The sequence below is a fragment of the Mus musculus genome, chromosome 11 (genome assembly GCF_000001635.26).
Source record: "Mus musculus strain C57BL/6J chromosome 11, GRCm38.p6 C57BL/6J".
NCBI lineage: Eukaryota > Metazoa > Chordata > Mammalia > Rodentia > Muridae > Mus > Mus musculus.
In genome coordinates, this window is record NC_000077.6 from 93,859,234 (window position 1) to 93,886,134 (window position 26,901).

The window sequence follows — 26,901 nt, forward strand, 5'->3', positions numbered from 1 at the left end:
AGCATGTGTAAATTTCTTTACAATAAAAAGTTTTAATAATTAAATAAAGTTTAATTAGGATTAGAACAGATTTTCTAATTTCTGAAACAGTCCTAAATATACTTTTGCCATTTTCTATAATGTATTAAGGCATAACATTCTCAGCAGTGATTACAAAATCAAAATATCAACCCTGAAAAAAAAATGAAGATGTATTTATGTCTTACAGTATCAAATATTCAGCCAACAAACAATTCTTTATGTAATAAACATATACATCCATCTCTTTAGTATACAAACTTGTTTTTACACTTAATAAGTGGTAAAATATACAAAAATGCTTATATACCAATTTTATACACCTATATACATAGAATTGGATAAAAAAATTGGTGCTAGAGCCAGGTGGAGTGGCATTTATAACTTAGCAGTTTATTATTTAGTATTAGCATTTTGGAGGCAGAAGGGGATGTCTGTGAAGGCAGCCTGGTCTACACAGCAAGTTTTGAGAGCCTGTTTCTTAAAAAAAAAAAAAAAAAAAAAAAGGCTACTGGATAGTTTTAAAAGCCCTGCTCTGAAGCCTGGACAGATCTGTGCACAGGAGGAATACTAATGAAAATATTTACCTATATTACTTTTTATTACAGACAGGTTTCCATTTCTCACATTTAGTTTTAAAGAAAATGCATAGAAATCACATTCTTGACACAAAGATGAAAAAAAATCATGTACACTTATTGTCAAAGTTATAAATTTATTAAGACACTGCTGCTAAATTCCACAAATCATTATTCATATATTATCACACTTGGAAACTTCTGGGAAGATGTACTGAGATGGGATTTTTCAACTGGATCTGAAAAAGAATAGAAAAGTTATACAAGCTCACTTGTAACTGCTAGTTATCACAAGCAACATGTTCCACCACTATTTTTGATAGGCAAGAAAACTAGAATGCTTTCTTCACTTTGCTCAAGATCCTTCTTTCTATCTTTAAAAACCCTTTTCTCTGATTAAAACTTATGAGTACTCTTATAGGGTCTTCTTCAACATTCATAAATCTAAGAAGGCCTAACAGTCAGCTGTGGTAAAAAGATTAATTGCAAAGTTCAGTGTCAGGATCACCCCTGTGTCCGGTCTAAGCTGTAGCCATACAGGAAACATAGCCTGTTTTAAACAATGGCCAGCAAAAATCTATTTTATTCTTGAGCTCTGTGCAACAGGGCAAGCTACTTAATAATCACCAAGTGAAAGAGTCTGAGTTCACACAAGCTGTCAATTCTTCTCTCTTTGTGGGTTACATGTTCATAACTACAGTTTTGGTGACAATTACTGAATACAATATTAAAAATGTGACTTCAGAAGGAGGCAGACCATTGTGACTGGGTTTAGAAATTCCCAAGGAAGGTTCAGGTCAGTTAGATAGCTCCTGATCATTTGCACCCACTTCCATAAATTGAAGATGTAAAGCTGACCTAGGGGCAAAGAGGCAGGCTAAGTCAATAAGGCACCTCTAACCAAATGACATCAATGGCACACCCTAAACCCCATGGTACTTATTTTAAAAGAGAATTTTCTTACTTCAAAAAAAAAAAAATCTTCAGAAGTCTGAGTAATGATGCAACCTGAAAAGGCAAAAGAGAACTATTTAGCCACAGAGTTAGTTAAATCTGATCATGGAGCAGCACTTAGAAAGATGACGGTAGGGGTTGGGGGGTAATTCCAGCTATTCTCAACAAGCAGATGTGTTTAGATGCTTACATCATAAACTGCTATGACTGACAAAGTACCTCATCAGCCACACACTAACTCCAAGTGCTTGCTGTCAATCCAAATCCCCAGCACAGCAAGACAGTTTCACTCTAGAGCACAATGTGAAAACCACAATGCTCTGGGGCTTAAAGAGCATCAAAGCAGCTCTCACAGAGCTCTTTTAGGAAAATCTGTGCTTGCTCCCAAACTAATCTGACAAAATTACCCTGGTATAACTCATTCTCATTTCATAATAGGTAGCAATTTAACCCACAGTCTGCTGTATTTTCATTCCATTACTATCTTTTAAACCAATTTCTGCTCCTCCTTTCCTTCAGCCTGCAGCACTCCCCGGAGCATGCACAGAGACCCAGGGTTGTGTGCAGCAGTCACACCCAGCACAAGGGAAAGGGACTGTCATTCAGGGCAGGCTCCCACTCAAAGTTTCAGTTCTCCTTGAAGAGTCACCGTTCACCATATTCTAGCAATGGTGCAATTAAATCTTGCTTATGCCTGTTTTAAAGATAAGTATTTGGGTAAAGAAGAGAAACAGAGATAGATGACCTAACTTTTGGATCTTTTTGTGACTAACATCCTTATTTATAGCTTATAGCTCCATGGACAGAAACATCCTTTTTTTTCCCCTCCCTTTAAATTCACTTAAATCCAGAAGATTAAAAAGTGACTGTCAACTCAGCAAGTCAATCTCTCAAACTACCAAAAAAAAATAACAGTATTGTTAAAGTGGCTACTTTTCCTTGATTAGCATTCTAAAAAAAAAAAAAATCAAAGCTTACTGGGGAAAAACACTAGTTATACAACACACACACACATTTGTGGGAGAATTATGCAGTTAGATAATGATAGACAGGCTTGAACATGCAATAAATTAAAAGATTAAATTCTTTATATAACTATAAAATTGAGACTATTCTCTTCACACTTTAAAGAGCAGTTTATTAGAGATCTGACTTTAAATATAAATAATACTTACCTATACATCAGGGCCCTGCCCTTTTCATTCCCTAAGGCAAAGTATCCACCTCTGGGAGAAAAATCCATGGTTTGAACACGAGAAAGAGTACTCTTTTTAAAAACTGGAAAGTTAGAAAATACTGTACAGGAAGGAAGATGAACCTGCAGGAGATCAAAAAATGCCTTAAATTACAAAAACTAGGAACTTATCCTTTCCCAAATTTTTTCACTCTATCTTGATTAAAAAAAAAAAAAAAAAAAAAAAAAAAAAAAGAGGTCACTTGACTATGGCATACATGAAAGCACTGCTCCACAAATATGGCCAAACTGCCCATAACTAGATTTGTGTGTACACATGCACATGTTCAAGTTCGTGTGTGTGAGTATAAGTGAGCAGTTTGCATGGAGGTCGGTGTCAGTCCTCGCCTCCTACCGTGTTGGAGACAGAAGCTCTCACACCAGAGTCTCCTGCCTCCACTTCCCATCTCACACTGAGTCTGCAATGGGCTCTGGGGATTTGATTCAGGGCTTCACACTTGAATGGCAAAGACTTTACCTACCATGTCATCTCTAACTTTGTTTCCTTAAATTTTTCATCACTGTGAAACTTCTGGTTTTGGTTTGTTAACATTTGACAGCACTCTACATTTTCTATTTTATGGTCATTGGGAATTTGTCAGTGGTCTTCAATCCATTTTAAATATTCTTCTACATTTTTCAGTTTGGTGTAACTATTACAACAGCTAGCTTCTCTCTCTCTCAGTGGTACTAGGTAGAGTCTAAGTCCTCAAGAATAAGCTGTTCAGTAAAATCCCTAAATAAAACTAGCAGAGACATCCACAGCACAGAGGCACAAATAACAACATAGAAGTATGACCATGAGGAAAGACAGCAACATGACTCAGACTGAAAGACTGACAGCTGCTCTAGGCCTCTTCAACTCAACATACCAAACGGGGAAGCCATCCCTAGTCTGAAAGAGATTTCAGAAGCTTACTAGGCAAAAACTGATCAGAGAGCCAGCCAGGCACAGTAGAGCATGCCTTTAACTGCAGGAGACAGAGGCAGGCAGATCTCCTTGAGTTTGAAGCCAGACTGATATTGTTAGTTCCAGGCCAGCCATGGGTACATGGTAAGATGCTGTGAAAAAATATCAAGAATAGAGAACAAGGCTGACAAAACACTATATTCAAACACCAATGAAGAAAAATAAGTACAAGAACTCAGATACAATCCCATAATCAGCCACAAAACCCAGACACTATTGCATATGCCAGCAAGAGTTTGCTGAAGGGATTCTGATATAGCTGTCTCGTGTGAGACTATGCCAGTGCCTGGCAAACACAGAAGTGGATGCTCACAGTCAGCTATTGGATGGACCGCAGGGCCCCCAATGGAGAAGCTAGAGAAAGCACCCAAGGAGCTGAAGGGGTCTGCAACTGTATAGGTGGAACAACAAACTAACCAGTACCCTCCAGAGCTCCTGTCTCTAGCTGCATATGTAGCAGAAGATGGCCTAGTTGGCCATCATTGGGAAGAGAGTCAGGCCCTTTGGTACTGCAAACTTTATATGCCCCAGTACAGGAGAACGCCAGGGCCAAGAAGTGGGAGTGGGTGGGTAGGGGAGCAGGGCAGGGGGAGGGTATAGGAAACTTTCGGAATAACATTTGAAATGTAAATAAAGAAAATATCTAAAACAAAACAAAACAAACAAACAACCTCAGATACAGGGGCTAGAGAGCTGGTTCAACAGTAAAAAGCACTGGCTGCTCTTTCAGAGGACTGGGGTTCAGCTCTCAGCATCAACATGGGTGGCTCATTACAATCAGTAACTCCAATTCCTAGGGATCTGACAGTCTCTGCTGACCCTCATGAACACCAGGCATGCAGATGGAACACATATGCAGGCAAAACACACATATAATTTTTTAAGGCATTAAAATATGATCAAGAGGGCAAATGTAAGCCAGGCATGGTGGTGTATGCCTTAATCCCAGCACTCAGGAGGGAAAGGCAAGAGACCTCTGGGAGTTTGAGGCCAGGCTGGTCTACAGAGCAAGTTACAGAACAGCCTGGGCCACACACACACACACACACACACACACACGCACACACACACAAAAACCTTGTCTGGAAAAAACAAAAACAAACAAAATAGAAAAGGAAAGGACAGAGGCAAACCTAAAAACTAAGGGAAGGAGAAAGAATCAAACTCAGCACAAGGAATCTATCCAATAGACATGAGGCAGGAAGAGTACAAGCTGAGAAGATAGGATTCCCGGTAGGGAAGTGAGACCAATGAAGGTAATGAGGGTGTGATTAGGATCATTAGTATAAATGTAGGAAATTGTGATCTGAAAAAAAATACTACACACAAAGGAAGAAAAAAGTCTCAATCATGAGAGCCCAGAAAAGAATATATTTGAGAAAAACAGGTGAATAAAAGAAATCAAGAGAAGGAACCCACCCGTCACATCCAACATACGAAGCCAGCAAATCAGTTACATTAATGAGAGAAAAAACAAAGAACAACCCCAATCAAATAACAAGTCACAACAATTAGTAAGTGGCTCTGAGAATCATTTAACAAAAACTCACAACCAAATTCTATTATACCCCAAGGGCAACAGTGACAATGCACACTAGAAGTGTCCAACCTTTTAGTATTGCAATCTGCCACTGTCATCTACAAGTGTGTTGGGCCTCACTAGTATCTATCATTGGTCACACATGGCCCATGAACTCTAGGTGAGATATGTATGTATAACATAGGCAGAAGCTTAGCTGCTTCTTTGCCCAGTCATATTGCCATATACAACTGTGTTACAAAGAGTATAGAATCTAAACAAGGCAGTGGTGATGCATGCCTACAATCCCTGCATTTGAGACATGGAGGCAAGAGATCAGGAATTCAAGGTTAGCCCATGCTCCCTGCAACCTTGTCTCAACAAACTAGAAATTACAATTCTGCCCTTTACTAACTGTTGACTTTTGGATAAATAAATCCTCTGAAGGGTTGTTATCAATATCAAATTATTTAAAGGAGTTCTTTGTAAATCTTCATAAAACACACACTATCATCTAAGTTCATACTCAATGAAATGTAAAAAGTCTTTGTAAAACACAAACCACCAGTGTTCACATAACACAAAATTGCTACTCAAAGTTAGAGTCTGGATACCTGAGTCTAAGAGCAAAGAATTATTAAATGAAGAAACTGGTTCTGAGGAGCAGGAAACTTCCAGATATGAGGATGCCATTTAAACTGAACTCGAAAGTTGACCCCAAAACAGTTAATGTGGTCCTGAGGCCAGTATTTTCGGAAACACCTTGTAAAAATGGCCCTTGGATGGTAAACAGTGCCCTACTTGCTACAAATGAAGAGTAGTACACTTGGGCCCAGTAGCCCAAATCAGCTGTGTAAATGAACTGATTTATGCTTAATACCTGGTTTTACTCCTAGGCACCTAGAATTCAGCAAATGCTAGGCCCACATGAACACTCAATCATAACTCTGGGTACTGGGTCTCTAATGAGCTTCATAGGTGAGAAACACTTGGTGTGCAGCCACACCTCACAGATGGAAATTATTACATGCATCCTGTACAATTCTACTGGAAAGAGGCTCCCAGGTTGCCCCACACTTTACCTGTGTAGCTCTTCCCTTTGGTGATCCTGCTTAGTATCGTATGGCTGTAATAAATCCTAGCCATAAATATAGCCAAATACTGGGTCCTATGTCTTTCCATTAAATCTTAAGAACTGGGTGGTCTGAGATCCTAGGTACTCAAACTCCCTGTATAGCTAGCTATGTGAATTGTAGCACCTTTAATTATGGAACTCAACTGACTTTCAAACTCTAAGAATTGCCTCCACTCCATTGTAGCTACAGACCTTTAGAAAATAAGTAAGGAAATTGCCAATTAAGTGATTACCTTAAATATGTTCTTTAATTTATATGTTAGAAGAAACCTCTGAAAATGAGGACCATAACTTTAGGAATTCTGACAATTCCTACATTTCCAATAGAATAGACACTGCAAAATTTGGTGGCCATATGCACTAATGCAATGACTAGTTGAACCCAAAAGCTCCCAACTAATATCTCTACTAAACTCCTTAGTGTTTTGTTGCTTTTTAAGAGAGTTTTTATGTACATTAGGCCAACTTTCAACTCACTACATAGCCAAGGATAGCCTTGACAGGCATGTGTCACCATTTCCAATGTGTTTTAGTCCTGGGGATTGAACCAAGGGCCTGACAGGGAAGCACTCTTACAACTAAACCCCACCTACAGGCAAGAAGTCACTTCTTAGAATAAGCCACACACTACTATTCTGTTATCACTCACTGTTTTAACATGACATTTTAAATTACAAAGATAAAAGGGTAAAAGGAGTTATTACCAATCTGACAGCTTCTTTCATTTTTCTTGAAGCCACTGCCAAGATTTCTGTGGTAGGATTAAAGGCCAAGGAAGTAACACCAGTAACCAGATTCATTATTGCTTTTATTGGCTTTGGGTTTGTTTGCTGGAGGCAGGAATCTTGATTGTATATGTTTACCACTCCACTCTTAGAACTGGAAAAGGGAACGGAAAGATTTAAAACAAAAGAACCTCTGCAACCTAGGTGAAATAACATGCCAACAGCACAATGGCTGAAGAATTCAACGCGGAGACGCATGCGCAGCTTCAGGCTGGCCGAGCAGCTTTTCAATTGTAGGCCTAGCTACAAATCTGAAGAAAGCACAGAATGTCCACTTTACTTTCATAAATCAAGACTGTATTAAACACCCACTCTGCCACGTACAACTTGTGGAACAAGGTAAACTCAGAAACTAAGACATGCACCTACTGCCTAACTTCCAATACGTGCAAGCAACTACTTGGTTTCTATTGTTTTGTATTACTGGGGATTGAACCTAAGGCCATTCTTACATTCACACAAATGCTAAAAGTGTACCCACAAGCCCTTTTGCATTTCTTTCTCCTATTCTTTTTCTTGGTATAGGGTCTCATTGTTGCCAGGCTGGCCTTGGAACTTTGGACTCTCCAGCTTCAGCTTTCTGAGTGTCTGGGATTAAGAGTCAGCACCAGCCATCCTGGACACTGCCTGTATGTAAAAGATCATAGGCACTTAGACTGAGAGCTGCCTGCCAGTGTCTCCTACCCGCTAAGGCGTCCAACCCACGCTGCACTGGTCTCCAGGTTTCCCAGCTCAGTTCAACTTGACTTCCCAGGTCCCAAACTTGCTGGAGATCCTTACAAGTAGCTTCCCCAATTTTAATCTTGAGAAAGTATGCTACATATCCACCCCCACTAACGTCCCACTCCAGGGCAAGAAATCCCTAACTGCAATTTCTTTATAGCTCAATTATTGTTTGGACTGAAGTCAAATCTGGGATTAAGATTTGACTTATCCTGTACCAACAAAATGAGACATGCTAACATGATCTTGTAAGTTAGTTTGGAACTACCACTCACTATGTGATTACTCCTCCTTGCACCTACATATGTAGAAGTCAGGTAGGGAGATAAGGACATTTCCAAAGCATAAACTATTTTTCTTCTAGTAATAATCTAATAACAGGTTTTAGAAAATATTTTTAAATGCCTACTGTGGTGGGTTAAATAAGAATGACCCCCCACAGTCTCATATCTTTTAATGCCTAGTCATCAGGGAGGTACTACTTGAGAAGGCTTAGAAGGTATGGCCTTGCTGGAGTAAGTGTAGCCTTGCTGGAGGAACTGTGTCACTGTGTGGGATTTAAAGTTTCAAAACCCCTGGCCAGGCCCAATGGTTCTCCCTTTTTGCTGCTGCCTATGAATCCGGATGTAGAACTCTCAGCTAACTCTTCAGGATCATGGCTGCCTACCTGCTACCACTGCTCCCTCCCTACCATAATAATGGACTAAATTCCTAAAACTACAACCAAGTCCCAATTTAATGGCTTCTTTGATAAAAGTTGCCAAAGTCATGGTGTCTCTAGATAGCAAAAGAACTAAGACACCTATCATACTAACAAATGATATCTCCAAAGATTATATAGACTACACATAGCTAAAGGACTTAGAAAATTAAACCCAGAGTTGTATTACTGTACCTCCTCAATGGCAAGAAGCTAAATAAACACATAGAACCCTTGCCGTGATCAAATGAGTGTTCTAAATTCAGGAAAATACATTACAATTTAAGGTAATCTAGCAGGGTTTTTTTGTTTTTGCCAAAAAGTTGACAAGCTGTCAATATTAACTATACATCAAGACAATTTTACAAAATCAAAAGGCTCAGCTAGGATTACTGATTTTATATTTCTAAGCTGTCAGTAAAGACATGTATTTAACTGCTAAACGTCTTCTCCTTAGCACGATGTGATTCTCTTCACTTACCCACAAGCCACATACTGTCCATTCTTTGATGCAGCAATGCTCAATCCACATAAACTGCCTTCATCAAGAAATCTGTTCATGCACTTCCTTGAATTCACATCCCACACATAAACTTCTCCATTCTCTGAAAGCAAAAGACAAAGAAGCGCTCAGCTAATCTTGCTTAAATTTAAAATGCAAGTAAACTTACCATTTTTAGTCACTTTTCAATAGCAGAAGGAAACTAAACCCTATTTCCAGAAAACGAAAAACATTTCAAATATATGCAAAAGTTCATCAGTCATTCAAAAAAACGGTATCCTTAGGCTTAAAATTTTTTTAAAAATTAAAAATTTGAGTTGAACAAAGGTGCTATATTCTACTCAAATAAATAACTGGAGCAAACATATGAAAAGGAAAGCAATACCAACAAGCATTAGTGTGACTATTATTTAAGGCTGTACAATATAAATAAGCAGACTTTTAATGATGATAAAGAAAGCAAATGAACTGATCTGGACCATAAAAAGTTTGTGATTCAACTAGTTTGTTTCAAGTCATTATTATGTAAGCAATATCACATACTAATTTGGAGAACTAATTAAGTCAGCAAGTATACTGGCTGGCTTTGTGTGTCAATTTAACACAAGCTGGAGTCAAAGAGAAAAGAAGCCTCAGTTGAAGAAATGCCTCTATGAGATCCAGCAGTAGGGTATTTTCTCACCCAGCCCATTGTGAGTGGTGCCATCCCCAGGCTGGTGGTCCTGGGTTCTATAAGAAAGCAGACTGAGCAAGACAGGGGAAGCAAGCCAGTAAGTAGCGCTCCTCCATGGCCTCTGCATCAGCTCCTGCCTCCAGGTTCCAGCCCTGCTTGAGTTCCTGTCCTGACTTCCTCCATCGTTGGACTATGATCTAGAAGTGTAAGCCAAATAAACCCTTTCCTTGTCAACTTGCTTTTTGGCCTTGGGTGTTTCATCACAGCAACAGAAATCTTAAGACAGCAAGATTTAAAAAAAAAAAAAAAAAAGATATTAAATACAGAGACCACAAATATTTCCATGATGGAAAGGCCATCTAATCCCCAAAAACGGTCAATCCTTTTTCTTGTTCCTGCAGCATTTCTCACCCTATTATGCATACAATACTCACATCCACCTCAAAGAATGCTCCTCACTCCCTCTCATCCAGTCCATTTCTATAGATACTGTTCCAAGGTTTGACCTTCTACATACAACTCATGTTCCCAATGAGAATTCAGTGACACTGTTATTTAACTATCTCCTTAAAACTTCCCACACTGAAGTGTGTATATGTAGCAAGCATGTTAACACTACATATCAAATGGTTAACCCTTCACCATTATTAGTTCTTAACTGACCTGGCAATGACAGAAAATGAATACTAAATATATCTGATTTTCTTATTAAAAACAATACATAGAAAACTATGCAGCTTTTTAAAAATAAAACTTTAAACATAAATACATTCAAACTTACCAGAATAGGTATATATCCTCTTACTATCTGAAGAGAATGTGGATGCCGCAATTCGTCCATTAATCTTCATGCTACCTATGAGTTCTTTTGTCTAAAAGAGTAATTATTTACCAGATATTAGAAGCTGATATCTATCTGCCAAAAATATTTGACTCTAATTTTTATTATTTTTATGTGTACAGCTGTATTATCCGCAATGTCTGTGCACATTTGTACCTGCTATGCACAGAAGCCAGAAGAGGGCAACAAATCCTCTAGAATTAGAGTTACAGATGATTGGAAACCAGCATGTGAGTACTGAGAACTGAACTCAGATCCTGTCAAGAGTCGCAAGGGCCCTTAACCCCTAAGCCATCTCTCCAGCCCTGAGTCTTTTTCTTAGTTGAAAGTTTTCCCTATATCTTCTTCTAAAGTTCTACTTGAGTAGATTTAAGAACACATTGAGTGTCAGCTGTCCTAGTGCAAGCCTTTAATCCTATTAGTCTGAGGTACAAATAAGTGGATCTCTATAAGTTGGAGGCCAGTTAGGGCTATATAGCTAAATCCTGTCTCAAAAAACAAAAACAAAAAGAAAAACAAACAAACAAAAACCTCACATTGAGTTAAAGTTCAAGACTATCCTTAACCCTAGCCTTACTACCAGATGGAAAACAAGAAGAGAGTACATGGTTCACCTTCATCGATAGCAAGTGAGAAAACCCTGCAATGCCGCTTATGAGCAAGAAGGATCCATCTGGGGAGACTTCAAACTGCTTCACTGTTTTCTCTTTCAAACCTAAGAAATGAGATGAAACAACCAAGACTTAGTGACTTTTAAGAACTCTACCTACCCTTCAATAATAATTAAATTCCCTTACCTTTTAAAATGTCTACAAGACACAAAGTAAACTAACACAATCTCTGAATAAATCTGATTACATGGAACATCAAAAAGACCCTAAAAAGAAGTTCATTTCAAAATGGCTGGGAAACTTCATCTAGGTTAGCATTCAACAATTCAGCCGTAGACCAGAGAATCAGTTCTCCAAACAAACAGTAAACAAAGCAGCTCATTTGCCAAACGAAAGCAACTTTAACTAAAAGGACTGGAGTAGTCTGTTATACACAGCTCATTAGTGGAAAGGAAATCTACTGCCATTAGAGACAGTCAAAATATCTGGTTGCCACCTATAATGAATGGGAAAATAATCTTTAATTTTGTACTTTAAAAGCACAAACTCCTAATTTTAAAGTGCATTTAAGAATTGATTAGCTTTTTGAAATGGCATACACATAGCTGAAAGTCTGCTCCCCCATTTAAAAAGACATATCCCTTCACAGTGACCCTATGAGATTAAGAGCCAAGTTACACATTATAAAGTAGTCTAATAGAAAGGACACATAAAAATGGGTACAAACGGCTGCTTACTCAAGGGAAGGGAAGGAGAAAGCCAGGGAGAAGGAGCAGCATAGACTTTCCCATTATCACTCATTTGTACATAATGGGGTGAGGGTGTTCAAGTCCAAGGCAGCCTTTAAATCAGTTTGTAGCCAGATTACTTTGATCTTCCTGCCTCAAGTGCAGGGATTTTAGGTATACCTGAACTATATGCTGGACTTCTACACCATGCAAACATGCTGCCTAGTCATGAAAACAAATTGTTAATTCAAGCTGTTAAAGTGCAACTACTGACTGGGGCCTTCTAGAGGAACTGGAGAAGTGGCAGTGCCACTGGAGGCCAGAAAAGGGAGTTGGATTCCTTAGAACTGGGCTGAGAGATGGTTTTGCACCATGGACACTGAGAACTGCAAATACAGTAGCTGTCAAAACAAGGGCTTTTCAACAGTCACTGACCAGGAAATGTACCTAATGCAGTGGGAAATGCAGATTCAAATCTACAAAATCCAAACCACAACTGCTGGGATTTCACAAAGAACCAACTTGGAAAGGATAATTAAAGGTGTCAGAAAACAGGAAAGAACAGACAAGAAAACACTGAAGATAAACATAAATGTCTATTTAATTTGGTCTTATTCACTGTCCATCAACACAATTATAGTCATACCAAGTGCAATAGGAAGACTGCCAGTAATCTATGGCTATGTCAACTCTGGCACAAGATGTATGTTAAGCCAGCCAACATCGTTACAACTGCTTTGGTTCCCCCACTCCCCCGCCAAAAAAAAACCCAAACAAACCAAAATGGTGTCGCCTGTATTTCAGATAGCATGAGTAGGACACTACAGAGAAAAACATGGATGAGGACAAATAAATCCCTAATGAAAACAGCTGATTGGGGGGGGGGGGCAGGGTGCTAGGCCATTCTTTAAATTTTACTTCTCCAAAAAAAAGAGCTTTATTCCAAATATAAACTGACATTTAAAATAAACGTTAAAATTAAAGTATCTAATGCCCTATTTATTAGAGAACAATCTGTCCAGGAAGTAGAAGCCAGGTCTTCTATATCCCTAGCTAATGTGTGGCAATTTTAGAACATAGAAATATATTAAGACTATGTTTTCATTTAAATAATCCCAGGTGTGGAATATGGAGCTGCTTCATATTGTTCATAGAAACTATGATTTGTCTAGTGCTCTCTAAGGTGTGTGATTTTGCCAGTGACAGAAAGTTTCAGTGATTGTGTGGTTATGAATTCTGAGGACTTTTCAGAGGGTATATAAATGCTAGAACCCCTTACAGGTTGGTGGGTTGTTGGTTGCTGTTTGTTAAGTAATTATGCACAAGGAAGAAACAAAAAGAAATTAGATATCCTGAAAATGAAAATCAAACTTGCCCCCAAAGAATTCTCTGCCCCTAGTCAGCAGGAAGTAGTTTAACAATAGGGTCACGCCCTTTTGTTTATTCTCTCCTATATACTGTTAGGAGGCTGAAAGGGTAGAGAAGTGTGGAAGAAAGAACCCACAAAGTGGTGCACGCCTTTAATCCCAGCACTTGGGCGGCAGAGGCAGGCGGATTTCTGAGTTTGAGGCCAGCCTGGTCTACAGAGTGAGTTCCAGGACAGCCAGGGCTACACAGAGAAACCCTGTCTCAGAAAACCAAAAGAAAAAAGAAAAAAAAAAAAAAGGATACCAGCAAAAGATTTATCCTGGCTGCTATTGCTGGAATGTTCCCTGCTTTGCTCCCAGACGGCATATTCTGTTTTTTCTTTTTCTTCTTATATTGTTTCATAAAAGATTGGGACAATGATTGATCACTGGACAGTGCAGGTGGAAATGGAGGGACCTGAGAAACAAAAAGTGGCTGAAGTGGGAAAACAGAGTTCTCTGCTCTTGTTTCTGAGAAGGTTGTAGAGTTGGCTGTGCAGCTAGAAAAACTACAGGTGGAAGTGAGGGGAGCCAAAAAAGGAGAACAAAAAGGTTCTACCCAGGTGGCTGAGCAAGAGCACAGGAGTTTCCAGAGGAGGAAAGAGGGAAAGAAACTATGACAGAGGGTGGCTGGGTCAGAGAAATGCTAAAAAGCCAGAGGACAATCAGATGAAACAGCCCATTTTGAAAGAAAGGGTTAATCTAGAACCAACTAGGCCTCCAGAGCAGGAGGGGCAGCCCAGGGTGATGACATGACCACTATCAGCTTTCCCAGTAGTCATACAGTACATACCTGCTAATGGTGTGAAACAAGGTTATGATGAGACAGGATGGCATCCTATAGAAAGGAAATATCTAAGGTATTTTAAAGAGGCCATGATTTCATATGGGATGCACTCCCCTTATGGAAAACAAATCCTCAGTAACTGGGCTACTCAAAACTATTCCCCATGGTTGGAAAGGACTGGTGACAGCTGTACTTGAAGCCAGCCCACAATTGCAATGGTTAACAAAGTGGAGGGAAGAAGCTTCAAATACTGAACAGTGAAATAGTGAGGAGAATGAATACAGTGTAGGCCAGTTGCTGGGTGAAGGGTGGTACTCTGATATATAAGAACGATTCAGGGCTGGAGAGATGGCTCAGTGGTTAAGAGCACTGGCTGTTCTTCAGAGGTCCTGAGTTCAATTACCAGCAAATACACAGTGGCTCACAACCATCTGTAGTGAGAGCTGGTGCCCCCCTCTGGCCTGCAGGCATGCAGGCAGGTAGGCATTAGAATGCTGCATACATAATAAATAAAGGACAGATTCAATTTGATGACAATACAATAGAACAATGTCACTTAGCTGCTTTAAGAGGTTGGGACAAAGTTGAGGAAAAATCCACCTCATTTACAAAGATTAAACAAAGCTCTGGCAAAGCGTTCACTAATTTTCTTTCCAAAGATTATCCTCAGCTGTGAAAAAAGGCAGGTGTTGATAGAAACCTTGGCATTTCAGTATGCAAATACCAAATATAAAAAGATTATTAAGACCATTAAAGGCAAGGGCAGTACCCATGGATTATGCAAGGGTATGATTTTTGTCAGAGGCAGATAGTTTTTGCCATTGTGTGATACCTCGAATTCTGGAAGATTTTTCAGGGGGAATATAAATGCTAGGGTCCCAAGAGGTTGATGGGTTATTGGCTGCTGTGGGTTGCAATTTGTTATGTAGTTGTTCACAAAGAAGAAAAAAGAAGAAATTAGATATCCTGCTGGTGAAGATCAAACTTGCCCCAAGGAACTTGATATTCCTACTCAAGCATGAAATAGTTTAACGATGACTTTCTATCCTTTCTTTCTATCCTTTTTTTCTTCCCTAGTGTTAGGGAATTGAAAGGGTGAGAAAGGGTAGAAAAAAGAACCCACAAAGTAGTCAAGAACAGCTACAAACATTCATTCTACCACCTTAACTGCTAAAATTAAAACCAAGTATCGGAGGCTAAAGAGATGATGGCTAAGCAGTTAAGTGCACTCACTGGCTGATCTTCCAAAGAATCCAGGTTCTGTTCCCAGCACCCACACGGAGACTCACAACAATGTTTAGCTTCAGTTCCAGGGAATCAGACATCCTCTTCTAGCATCCAAAGCCAACAGGCTATAGAAGTGGTATTCACAAAGAAAAAGACATCTACAGAGGAAAACAAGAGAAGGAAAGAAGGAAGTGGGAGAAAGATGGGAACAAAGGAAGGAAGAGAGAAAGAGATAGAGAGAGGAAGGAAAAGGAAAGGAAAAGAATTCTAAATAAAAGGGGTTAGGTAGAGAGAAGGTTCAGCAATTAAGAGCACTTGATCTTACAGAAGACCCAAGTTCAGTTCAAAGCACCTAGATGGAAGAATCACAGCCATTTGTATCACTCCAGCTCCAGGGGATCCAAAATCCAGGGATGTACATGGGGCACATACATACAGGCAAGCAAAAACTTAGGTACATAAAATTAAAAAATAGAATTATTTTTTCAAGGCAGGGTTTCTGTGTAGCCTTGGCTATCCTGGACTTGCTTTGTAGACCAAGCTAACCTTGAACTAACAAAGAGGCCTCTGCCTTCCAAGTGCTGGGATTAAAGGTGTGCACCACCACACCCAGCCCCTAAAAAAAATTTTTAATAGAGTACCAGGGCAAAGAAAGGCTTAAAGTAGAATCCTAGCCTACAAGCATAAAAGTCTAGGTTTGGTCCCCAACACAAAATAAAAATAATAAGCAAAGAAAGAAAAATCAATTAATTAACAAGTACAAATAAAGCCAAGTGGTCCAGAAAAAATGTATAGATGTAAATTATGAAGCTACCCTAAGTGTTTAACTCATCAGTTCACTGGCCTCATTCAAGCATGGTTCCTCAACACAAGACAATTGCCAAATACTATTAACTAAACAAATGCTTACTTTTAAGAATCCCATGGAGAGCTGGGTGTGATGGCACTGGCACATGCCTTAATCCCAGGGCTTGAAAGGCAGAGGCAGGTCAATCTATGAATCTGAGGGCAATGAGGGCTAACAGTGAGACTGTGTCTGCCTGTCAGTCACACACACACACCTGGGATCAAAAATACTTATAAATACTGGCAAATTCAGGTTGAGAGAAGGAGTAAGAAAGATAAAGATGACCAACTGTGTGTTCAACAGAAGTCTTACCTCTCACTTGATGTACAGGAATTAACTTCCCAGCTAGCATATCATAGACATAAAGAACCTTGCTGTGCATACTTGTGGCTAAAACCTCTTCTCCATTAGCACTGAAACAAGCCTTAAAGATTGGAAACTTCTCCAAATAGATGCTCTGGATTTTAGGGTTTGTTTTGCCATCAACCTGTAAGAAGTACAAATGTTTCTTTTGATTATTTCCACAGACCCTGTATTCTGGCAGTGAACATTTCACTACAAGACTTCATTTAAAAACCCATACCTGAAAGAGGGAGATAGCATTATCTACCCCAGAGACCATCACCACCTGTGCACCAGGATGGAACTGCACTGACGAGATCCGAGCAGTGGTTGGCCGTTCAGCATTGGCAGGCCGGCAGTTCTTCATCTGTGGAAATAAAAGACTGGGAGGTTATCGACAAGTGGGTTAGCATCACTTAAAGGAGTATTCTCAACCTGTGGGTCATGACTTTGGGGGTGAACAACCCTTTCACAGCAGTCATGTATCAGATATTTGCATTACAATTCATAACAATGGCAAAATTACAATGATGAAGTAGCAACAAAAATAATTTTATGGTTAGAGTCACTGTAACACGAGCAACTGTATTAAAGAGTCACAGCATTAGGAAGGTTGAGAACCACTGGCTTAAAGAAAAAAAAATACAATGTCATTTACAGTGCCAGATGATTGTGGCTCTGGCATGTTAAGTCACTACTACATAGAATACAACTGCACTGTCTCTGAAGTGAAGGATTAAGTCCGTTTGTTAGCTCTGAACAAGAAATGCCCTCCAGACACATGTGTGAGGATAGGGAAGGGGCTAGAAGCCCTTGAGAGGCCTACCCGCAGGAAAGGTCTCTGGATGTCCCTGAAACTACACTTTTTCCTGACCTCCTCTTGTATTCTCTGCTTTCTGCCATAGGAGGTAACCAACTTAACTCCTCGATGCCCTCACCGATGTTCTCCCTTACCACAGCCCAGAAACAACACACCAACAGACCATGGACTCAAAAGTCTGAAACGGGAGCTGACTCAAGCAGAGGCAGGTGTTCTCTGAGCTCAAAGCCAGCCTCTAGAGGTAACTGCAGGACAGTCAGGGCTGAACAGGAAAATCCTGTCTCAAAAAAAAGTCTGAAACACAACCAAAGTAAACATTTCCACTTTTAGTCAAGGTGATCAACAGTCTGATACACCTTTCTACACATGAAAGTCTAAATATACTAAGCATTTTTTAAGTACTAGTATTCAGTACTGCCCCAAAGACATATTTATTTTGGTTAAGACACTGGCACTTGTGGAGAAATGTTAAACACCTACTTTGATGTAAGTACAATAGGCTCTATGTCACTGGCCCCACAGCTCTGCAGTCCAGTTACTATGTAGACGTGTATACTAGGACACGTGTGGCTAGCTTAAAATGATGGTGATCACTCTTATCACTTGGACTTTCTCAGCTGCCTCTTGTTTTTAGAGGCACAAATACATATTAAAACCTCATTTAGGAACAAAGTATACATAGCCTGTGTTCAAAATTACTGAAATTAAATTTTGTTACTTTTTAAGAAAAATTGGCTTCATTCATTTCTCAGTTTTACTTATTATTTTTATTGTGAATGTGAATGATGTGTGAGCATGAGCACGTGTGCCACAGTACAAGTGTGGCAGTCAGAGGCACAGTACGAACCTTTATAGTAGAGGTGCTTCAATTTCAAGGAGTACAACAATGGGGAGGGAGTGGGAACAGCATCATTCTTGTCTAATTGTTAACTTACCATATTACTTCCACTGCCCCATCTCCATAAACACACTATTTTACAGAAAGGAAAATGTTTAGCACACAGATCTGTTCGTTTGACAGATAACAGCTGAAGCACTGAGCTAGGGAAGCACAGGTTGCTACGATTAATGAATGTAAACAAACTTTGGTGTGGGTAAACCAAGTACTGGGGGTAAAAGTTTTTCAAAGTGCTTAAAGAAGGCGCAGACAGAAGCAAGCAAGTAGGTCATGCTTAAATAGCTATCATTTCTGCAAAAGAAAAGAAAAACCCAAGACTATTAAAGCAGAGTGTCAGGGAAAACACTAACCCCTCATACAAGGAGTTACTGGTATAAACGCATACTTATATAGACACAGACTGGATGTCACAGGTCAGTAACTGGAGAGATCCCAATTTCAACAACTCTCACCTTCAAGATTCCTCTTGGAAGAGACGTGGATGTGGAGATGAAATTCCCAGTCCTTTGCAACAAATCATCTTCATCCTCTTCACTTTCATCTGAGTCAGACAAACCCACAAGGCTAATCTTTACAATCAGTCAGAAGGCCCTTGACTCCCCCAAACTTCTCTACTTCCAAATGCAACTTCCATCCCAGCTTCACCACCTCAACTACTTTTTGAGCTGAAAATGGTAAAAGCAAAACAAACAAAAAAAAGATAAAGATGACACTGCACACGTGTGTGTGTGTGTGTATGTGTAGGTTTGTGTGCGCAGCCCGTTCTCCTTCCACAGTGTAGGCCTGGGCGTCAAACTGGTAGTACACACCCACACACCCCACACAATTAAAGCTTGACAGGGAAGAAAGACATACGAATGGTTACTGAATAAAAGGAAATCAAGTTTAAGCATTTCATTTTAAAAGAGCAACTCATAACCATGACAAAATCAGAAACAGAACAGAGATATGGCTTAACAACACACATGAAAAAAGCAATGCCAGCTCACTGTGTATGTGCACTTCAGTGAGGGATAAGTGGATTAAAGGAACTTGCCAACAAGCCTAACTACCAGTTTGATGTCCAGGGCCTACACTGTGAAAAGAGAGAATGGAATGCCACAAGCCATCTGAAGTTCGGAGCCAGAATAAGCTACATAAAACTCTGTCCCAAAAACCAAACAATCAGTGGAAATTCTAGAAAACAGTACTTGAAATTTAGCCTCCACTGGATTTTTTTTTTAAGTTTTTTTTTTCTTCTCACTCTGGCCCTGATCGCTCCAGCCTCTAGCCCAAAGATTTATTTATTAATTATACGTAAGTGCACTGTAGCTGTCTTCAGACACACCGGAAGAGGGCATCAGATCTCATTACAGATGGTTGTGAGCCACCATATGGTTGCTGGGAATTGAACTCAGGACCTTCAGAAAAACAGTCAGTTCTCTGAATGTTTTTAACAGAATCCCAAAATTAGCTGACAGATCAAAAGAAACATCCAGAATACTGTACAGGAAAACTATAGGTGCCTGAGTCTTTAATGCCAGAGGTAGAGGCAGGCAGACCCTAAACTCAGGCCAATCTGGTCTACATAGCTCACTCAAGAGTTTCCTAGCAAATCCTGTCTGAAGCATGCATGAATATCATACATCACTTCCTGGTAAAGCCAATAAAAAGATGTTAAGTGCTTCCTATGTAAGTCTGAGGACATAAAATTGAGTTTAAATGTTATTCTAAGCTTTATAACTCTTCACACAAATCAGATCTTGACTAAGCCATCTGTATTCATAGTGTCTAAACTCAGAGAGTTTAAAGTAAAAAATATTTAATAACACAAGCAAATCTTAAAACCTGCAGTTTTATGTTATCATCTGGGCTTGGTCTGACATCTGCTCTGCTGACAGACATCCCATTTCTGGGTGGACAGCTAGAATAGTTAGAGGTGTCTTCAGCGAGAGTTCTGAATCAAGTACCACTTATTTTTCCTTAATACGAAGTCATAAAACACAGTCCTGTCAAAACAGAACAAAATTCATTTATCCTCTTTCTTCCTTACAGTAAGATGCTACAGGTTGACTGTGCCTTGTCTGAATTGTTCTGAGCAGAGATTCCGAGTACCTGCACATACATGATAAAGTAGCTAAAGGATGACTCAAATGTAAACATGAAATCCACTTGTTTCATATATACCTTGTACATGTTGCCTGAAAGTGATTTTAATGATACTTCTGGTAATTCTGTGCATGAAACAGTTCCATAATGGATAACTCCCCACTCCTGGCTTTAAAAAGCCAGTGTTGCAGATGTTTCAGACTTGAAAGATCTAAAAGTTTCAGACTCTAGAACACGTCAAGTCTCAGACTAAGTATGCTCAACCTGTATTAAATAAGCCCATGCTACCAAAAACAGAGTCTTTACTCGGAAATGTCAGACTTTAAAACCAACATAAATGAGGGAGGCTCATCTAAAACACTTCATTTTTAACAGCTTGGGAAAACTCCAATAAAAACAGTACATGGAAAGGGACCTACTAGCTTAGAAACATCAACACTCACCATCTGAAGATGTCCTCCGCTTGCTCCCAGCTTCTGCCCAATCAGGTACTCCTCCCATGGCATGCTGGAATCTAAGAAGAAAAACCAAAGTGTTGCAGTAACAACACTGAACCTCTGGCACCTTTAGAGCATATATAAAATCTCTTCCCAAATCAATACCTTTGGTGGAGGGGGGGGGGGGAACCAAGCTCTCTGTACTGGAAACTCAGGAACCTCTCTGCCCATAGAAACCAATACTGGATACAGTACACCTCAATCCAAATTTGTTGTTAAATTTATGTTCAATTACATGACTATCCTATTTGCTCTAATCAGCTCATCCTATATATTTGGAACTATGTAGGCTGTTTGTAGTTATAAACCAATGCCAGCATACTGAGATACACAAAGAACATGCCTGAAAGGAAAATGTCTGAACACAAATGACTAGAATACACTGTCCTCAATCAGGCCCAGTGGCATAGGCCAACTGCTTGGGAGGCTAGGGGAAGAGGATATTAAGTTTGAAGCCTGCCAGAACTACAAAGGGAATTCAAGGTGCCATCTTGGTCAACTTAAGAAGAGACTCTCAAAATGGAGGAGTGGGGGCAGAAATATAGTCCAGCAGTATAATGCTTACTTAACATGCCCTTAAGTTTCAATCCCCATAAGTATTTTTATAAAACACTAACTAGGCCAGGCATGGTGGAACAAACTAAGCCCAGCACCAGAAAGGCAGAGGCAGGAGTTTCAGGGCAGCCTAGTCTACATAGCAAACTCTAAGACTACACAGAGAAACTCTGTCTCAAAAATCAAAAGTACAAAATAAAAATAAAAACACTGTATTTAGAACTTTATTATTAAAGTCCATATGCACAGGGCTTGAGCTCAATCCCCAGCACCACATAAAAACAGGTGTGATGCCATACACCTGTAATCCCAACATACATACATACAACATACATACATACATACATACATACCCAACATACACCTGTAATCCCAACTCTTGGAAAAAGCAGGCAGGCAGGATGATCAAAGGTCAAGATCATCTTCAGCTCTATAGTGAGGCCGAGGCCAGCCCAGGCAATGAGAGACTGGGAGAAGGTGGGGTAAGACTCCTCTGGCTACCAGCAGGTAATAACAGTACTTGTCACCAAGCCTAATGACCTAAATTCAATCCCTGGAACCCATATGGTGGAAAGAGAAAACTTTCTGACTCCAGGAAGTTGTCTATTGACCTCTCATACACAGTAAGGAGTGAACATTTTTTTAAAACAAACAAAAACAAATAATGAAATCATTATGTTAAAGAAAAAGCAATGAAGGTAAGTACATTGGTGGATTATGAGAGTCAACAGAACTTAATATTAATTGGTCAGCTGCTAGTTTCTTAGACATGATACTGAAAATGAAAGAAAACCTCCTTGATCATATGGTTTCTGATTCCCACAGAGGAATTCAGGTACAAAGTGTCACATTACTCACATCTTACTCTCACAGACTATGGAAACACAAATAAATAAATAAAGCCAACAGGGCAAAAGTTTTATTTTTTAAGTTGAGCCCATATATAATGAGTAATTCCATTTTTTAAAATTTTTCATATCCTGGTGAAATGCAAGCATAGTGCTGCTTACCAATAACTCCAGTACTCAGTAGGCTACGGCAGGAGAACCTACAAGTTTGATGTTAGACTGGGCTACTCAGTAAGATCCTGTCTCTGGGGGAAAGGGTTTTAGTAGAGTGAACTTACTACATACAAATGAATGGCCACACAACAGTATTACTGACTATATGTGATAGTATTTCAAGCTTTGTGGTTTTATTTTTCCTTCAAAATACCTGTATTTGTTGTAATTCCTGCCCAAAATACTTACATGAAGACACCAGGCAAACAATGCCTACATTTCATGGAATATATGACTATTCCAAAAGCCATTACAAAGCAAAGCAAAGCAAAAAAAAAAAAAAGGGGGGGGGGCTGTTGCTGTACCTCTTGGTAAATAAGCCACAGGAGAGAGGATACTTACTCTTCTTTAAGTCTCTTTTGAAGTTTATCTTTTGAAAGTTTACTTTCACTGGCATTTTTCATTATATCTTTCCGAAACCGATTGTTCGACATGTCAACTCTGTGAAGTAAAGAACAAACATTCTAAATTGTGAAGAGCTACCTTAGTATTCTGAAAAAACATTTACTAAAACACTAAAGTTAAATAGTGTAAGATGTGGAGTGTTTCATATATACCTTTCCCATTCGTCTGGACTCTCTCACACATTCTGGAAATATCTGAGAAAATGCATCCTGAATTACCTAGACACTATTCAAGTCTCTCTCCAAAATATCCTGGGCAAGTCAAATACACAAAAAGCAAACTATCAAATACTGCCTGTATTTTATTGGCAAGTGACAGTCTTTCTAATAAATGGCATTTTACAGTTAAATAACAAGAATAAAAACAATAAATCAAGATCTGACTATCTAAAACTCGAAAATCTCTGTTCACAAGAAAGGTGAAAGAATCTGGCTGAAAAAAGCATGGTGGCCCATGCCTTTAACCCCAGCACCTAGGAGACAAAAGCACGCCGGTCTCTGAGTGTGAGGCCAGCCTGCTCTACAGAGTGAGTTCCAGGACAGCCAGGGCTACACAGAGAAACCCTGTCTTGAAAAAGAAAAAGGTAAAGAAAACATGCAGTTAACAGGCAGTGAACAAGCTGTAAAGCTCAACAGCAACTTCATCCTTAGCACGAACAGCCTGGGTTCAGCTATAGCAAATCAAAGTTTCAAATGCCTATCGAAACTCAGTATGTAAGAAAGCTGAGACACTAAGCTCTTTAGTAAACAAAGATAATAAAGAACATATATATCACACCATCAATTTTCCTCAACACAATTTAAGAAGGGTTGCTTTCCTATTGTCAAATTAAGAAAGTCTACAAGCACCCCCCACCACACCCCCAAAAGAACCCTCACTGATCATAAGACTGAAATTCACACTTCTCCTGAGAAACTAAGTTCTTAGTCTCTGATCAAATACTACACATTTAAGAAATTTGAAAAACAAAAAAGCTTATTCATAAAAATGTTTTTCCGTAGTCTTAAAGCAGAAAAATAGAAAATTCATTTGATCAGTAAATTTGTACTTGGTTCATACAAGGAACAACTCCCCTTGCTTCCAATATAACTTTGCATAGAGAAAGCAAATACAGCGTGCTAGCTTTACCTGAAGCCTTTACTCAGTCCAGGCACCAGGCTAGAAATGCTCTATGCATCATTTAGTCCAACGGACTTCTGTGACAGCCACTGTTCTGACACTCATTTTACAAAGAGGTAGATTCCAAACTTGCCCTTGGTAGTCAGGAACCATCCAGTGAGGAAGGAAGCTAAGATGTAACTGAAATGATTATCTAAGCAGTCCATCCTGCACACGAGACAGGCAGGGAATGAGCTGTGCAATGAAACAGTGAGTACCTTTCTCTCAGATACGAATTATGAACCTTTTTCCTGTGCACCAAATGTTTTGGTTATTCATATAGTCATACTTTCCCAGGCAGTGATTTGTAAAAATCTACAAGTTAACTTTTAAAGTATCCAGAGGGATTCTGAACAAAATGACTAACTTACATTTCCTCATCTTCATCATCTTCATCCACCCAAACTGGCTGCTTCTTCTTCTGAGAAAAAATGTCTTTTGCTTCATTTTCCACTTCCGATTCATCTGAGCTTCCATGTAGCTGACCCTACAGAGACACACCATCGTCAAACCACTGTGATTCTCCAACAAGTTGCTAGCGCACACGCAAGCACATGCACGCACACACACTCCTTATACTACAATAGCCTATAGAATGCTTTTGCTTTCCTGGTGTGCTGATGAAATAATGTGATGGAACACAACCACAGCACATGCTGAAGGAGCACGCAGGAAAGGAGATCAGAACCACCATGAGGACAGGTGAGGCAGGATAGAAGGGGGGGGGGGGGGGGAAGTGCACGGAAAGCTAAAGACCGCAGTAGACAAGGGTAAAAGGTAAGCCGCCGGCAGGTAAAGAGCAAGCATCAAAGCCCAACAGTTACAGAGCCCGGGGCCTACTAGAATCCCACACAACATAGGCTGTGTCTCATAGCCTCATGAGGAGTATCTCTTGTTCTATGTGCTCCATCTCCACCTTCTTCAAACTTTATACCACACCCACACACTCGAAACCTAAACCTAGCACTCAAAAAAAAAAAAAAAAAAAAAAAAAACCCTTCAAATGATCTGAGCTTTCTCCCAACCTACAGGGCAGTGTCCAAGGAGCCAACTGCAGTATCCACCAGCACTGCTGATTTAAGATCTTTCAAAGCCCATCAAGTGAGTCCTTTGGATACAGAACTGTCCCACAGCTCTTAACATAACTGGTCTCCACCTCCCAAAGAAGGCTGCTGCAGCTCTCCATCAAAGCACCCACACAAAGGGTGAACTAAGCAAATGCTGATATTCCCATTGAGTCAGTCAGCTTACCCTATCTAAAAGACGTCTTCACATATATTTAAATCCCTTTCTCAAATGTTTTCATTTTCCTCTCCACCAACATACTTTAACTTTACTAGTCTTGTCTCTTTTATCTTGCTTTTTTACCACTACTAACACAAGTTCCAAGAGGGGTTCTTGTGGGATTCCTCCACTGCTGTGTCTCTACCCTTAGTCCAGGGACCAGGTATAGAACAAAAATAATAGCGCAAAGAGCATCAATCAGGAAGGATTTGCAATTGTTACAAGAGCTAGCAACCAAAGAAAGGTTAGAGATGAATACACACTGATCGTTCTCAAAAGCTGGGCGTGGGTATCACCCCGCGATGTTATTAAAATGCAGCTTTACGCCTTCTGCCCACGTATTGGTTCCATCCACTACGCGGAGTCGCGACAGGTGATCAAACGGTCACCCCTGTGGTTCCAGCAGAGGGTGTAAGAGCCCGAAGATGAGCGACTCTACTTTGCAGACATCCTTTGGCAAACCAAGCCGACAGTTGAGCGCCTGCTGGATGCGAAGCGCCGCAGCCCCTTTGGGGCGGAGAAAGGCAGCGTCCCCGCCCTCGCCAGCCAGCAGCCCAGAACCCGAGGCGAAAGAGCCGGACGGCGCCCCTCGGCGCCCGCGGTCGCCGGTCCCTCCCACCTGAGCACTCGCCGCCACAGGTCCCCCCCACCTCCAGGCTCCGCCCCCGGGGCCTCGCCTCCCGCCGCGCGCCCCGCCAGAGCGTGTGCCCGCTCGGCAGGCAGGCAGGCGGGCAGGCAGGCAGGCCTTCCTCACCCGCGAGCTCCGCAGCCGCTGCAGCAGCGCGTCCTCGTCGTCCTCGACATCGCCGAAGACGAGCTGCTCCAGGCAACGCTCGGCGGCCGGCTTATCGTCCTCTAGCGTCAGGCGGTTCCGCTGCCGGAGCCGGCTCTCCTCCTCCTCTGCCGCCGCCGCCGCGGATCCCGCGCTAGGGGCCGCCCTCGGCTCGGCCGGCTGTGTCCGTTGGGATGAACGGGCGGCCTTTGCGGGCGTGCTGCCGCTCCCGGGTCTGGCTTTCCTCCCCGGCGTTGCGCCGGCTCTCCGGTCTCGTCTCGTCCGGCTCTTGCGTTCGGGCGGCATCCTCAGGGCTGAGGGGAAAACGCCGACGTTCACGTGGAGTACCACTGCGCATGTGCCGGGGCGGCTCGCTCTTCTCCTCGGCCCGGCCCCGGGGAGCCGGAAGGAGTCTGCGCCGCCGCAAGCCACGTGACCGGCGCTCGCGCGCTACGTCACTCCCACTCCGTCCGGCGGCCCCGCCCCATGTGGGAGTTCCTCAGGGAAGGCCGATCTTCCGGGTGGAGGGGGAAGCGGCGTGACTGGAGTGGAAATTTTTCCCAACACAACTTCTCGGAGGCAACATATTGGAAGGGACTCGGGGAGGCCGGAGTCCAAATGGAAGTGGCTGAAAGAAACTTCTCGCCCTGCTGATTCTGAGCCCCGCGTCGTGCCGCGCGCCCTCAATTACCTCATCGACTTGTGGTCTTGGTACGGTCCTTAGAGTACGGCGCCTGCCGAGGGTCCCACGCTGGAGGGGAGAGAGGAGGGTACGTGGGGGAA

The 26,901-nt window shown here is 41.0% G+C and overlaps 2 protein-coding genes across 11 annotated transcripts in view, besides 9 other annotated features; one reads left to right on the plus strand and one right to left on the minus strand.

Moving 5' to 3' along the window:
• Window positions 1–9: 9 nt before the first annotated feature.
• Window positions 10–26,533, minus strand: Utp18 (UTP18 small subunit processome component). The gene is made up of 14 exons (NM_001013375.1): window positions 26,101–26,533; window positions 24,434–24,549; window positions 22,842–22,940; window positions 20,830–20,900; window positions 18,751–18,839; window positions 16,822–16,947; window positions 16,551–16,725; window positions 11,247–11,347; window positions 10,573–10,663; window positions 9,098–9,221; window positions 7,113–7,287; window positions 2,726–2,868; window positions 1,561–1,604; window positions 10–835 (listed from the first exon to the last, which is right to left on the minus strand). The coding sequence occupies exons 1-13, from the start codon at window positions 26,422–26,424 to the stop codon at window positions 1,580–1,582; spliced, it is 1,659 nt and encodes a 552-aa protein (NP_001013393.1). The 5' UTR covers window positions 26,425–26,533; the 3' UTR covers window positions 10–835; window positions 1,561–1,579.
• Window positions 26,523–26,578: a conserved region, noted in NCBI's record as "conserved region; m1a region conserved between human, mouse, rat and dog". NCBI's record gives the evidence for it as "EXISTENCE:sequence alignment evidence [ECO:0000200][PMID:17784790]".
• Window positions 26,523–26,861: a biological region, named in NCBI's record as "ES cell cis-regulatory motifs 1a, 3b and 9b".
• Window positions 26,535–26,567: an enhancer, noted in NCBI's record as "m1a fragment". NCBI's record gives its function as "high activity enhancer in undifferentiated mouse and human ES cells, with moderate activity in differentiated mouse ES cells" and the evidence as "EXISTENCE:reporter gene assay evidence [ECO:0000049][PMID:17784790]".
• Window positions 26,548–26,555: a transcriptional cis regulatory region, noted in NCBI's record as "motif 1a; binds an ES cell factor, likely a basic helix-loop-helix transcription factor". NCBI's record gives its function as "necessary for full enhancer activity in ES cells" and the evidence as "EXISTENCE:site-directed mutagenesis evidence [ECO:0005528][PMID:17784790]".
• The window catches only part of Mbtd1 (mbt domain containing 1), a 61,140-nt gene continuing 60,855 nt past the window's right edge, over window positions 26,617–26,901 (plus strand). For 2 of the 10 annotated variants that reach the window (XM_006531898.2, XM_006531906.2), the window contains exon 1: window positions 26,807–26,888. The gene's annotated coding sequence lies outside the window, so the exon portion shown is untranslated. Of the gene's footprint in view, window positions 26,889–26,901 lie in introns of all 10 variants that reach the window. The other 8 variants (XM_006531902.2, XM_030245445.1, NM_001363336.1 and 5 more) reach the window with 7 other exon arrangements.
• Window positions 26,762–26,804: an enhancer, noted in NCBI's record as "m9b fragment". NCBI's record gives its function as "low activity enhancer in undifferentiated and differentiated mouse ES cells" and the evidence as "EXISTENCE:reporter gene assay evidence [ECO:0000049][PMID:17784790]".
• Window positions 26,785–26,791: a nucleotide motif, noted in NCBI's record as "nucleotide motif; motif 9b". NCBI's record gives the evidence for it as "EXISTENCE:sequence alignment evidence [ECO:0000200][PMID:17784790]".
• Window positions 26,815–26,861: a conserved region, noted in NCBI's record as "conserved region; m3b region conserved between human, mouse, rat and dog". NCBI's record gives the evidence for it as "EXISTENCE:sequence alignment evidence [ECO:0000200][PMID:17784790]".
• Window positions 26,817–26,850: an enhancer, noted in NCBI's record as "m3b fragment". NCBI's record gives its function as "moderate activity enhancer in undifferentiated mouse ES cells" and the evidence as "EXISTENCE:reporter gene assay evidence [ECO:0000049][PMID:17784790]".
• Window positions 26,829–26,836: a nucleotide motif, noted in NCBI's record as "nucleotide motif; motif 3b". NCBI's record gives the evidence for it as "EXISTENCE:sequence alignment evidence [ECO:0000200][PMID:17784790]".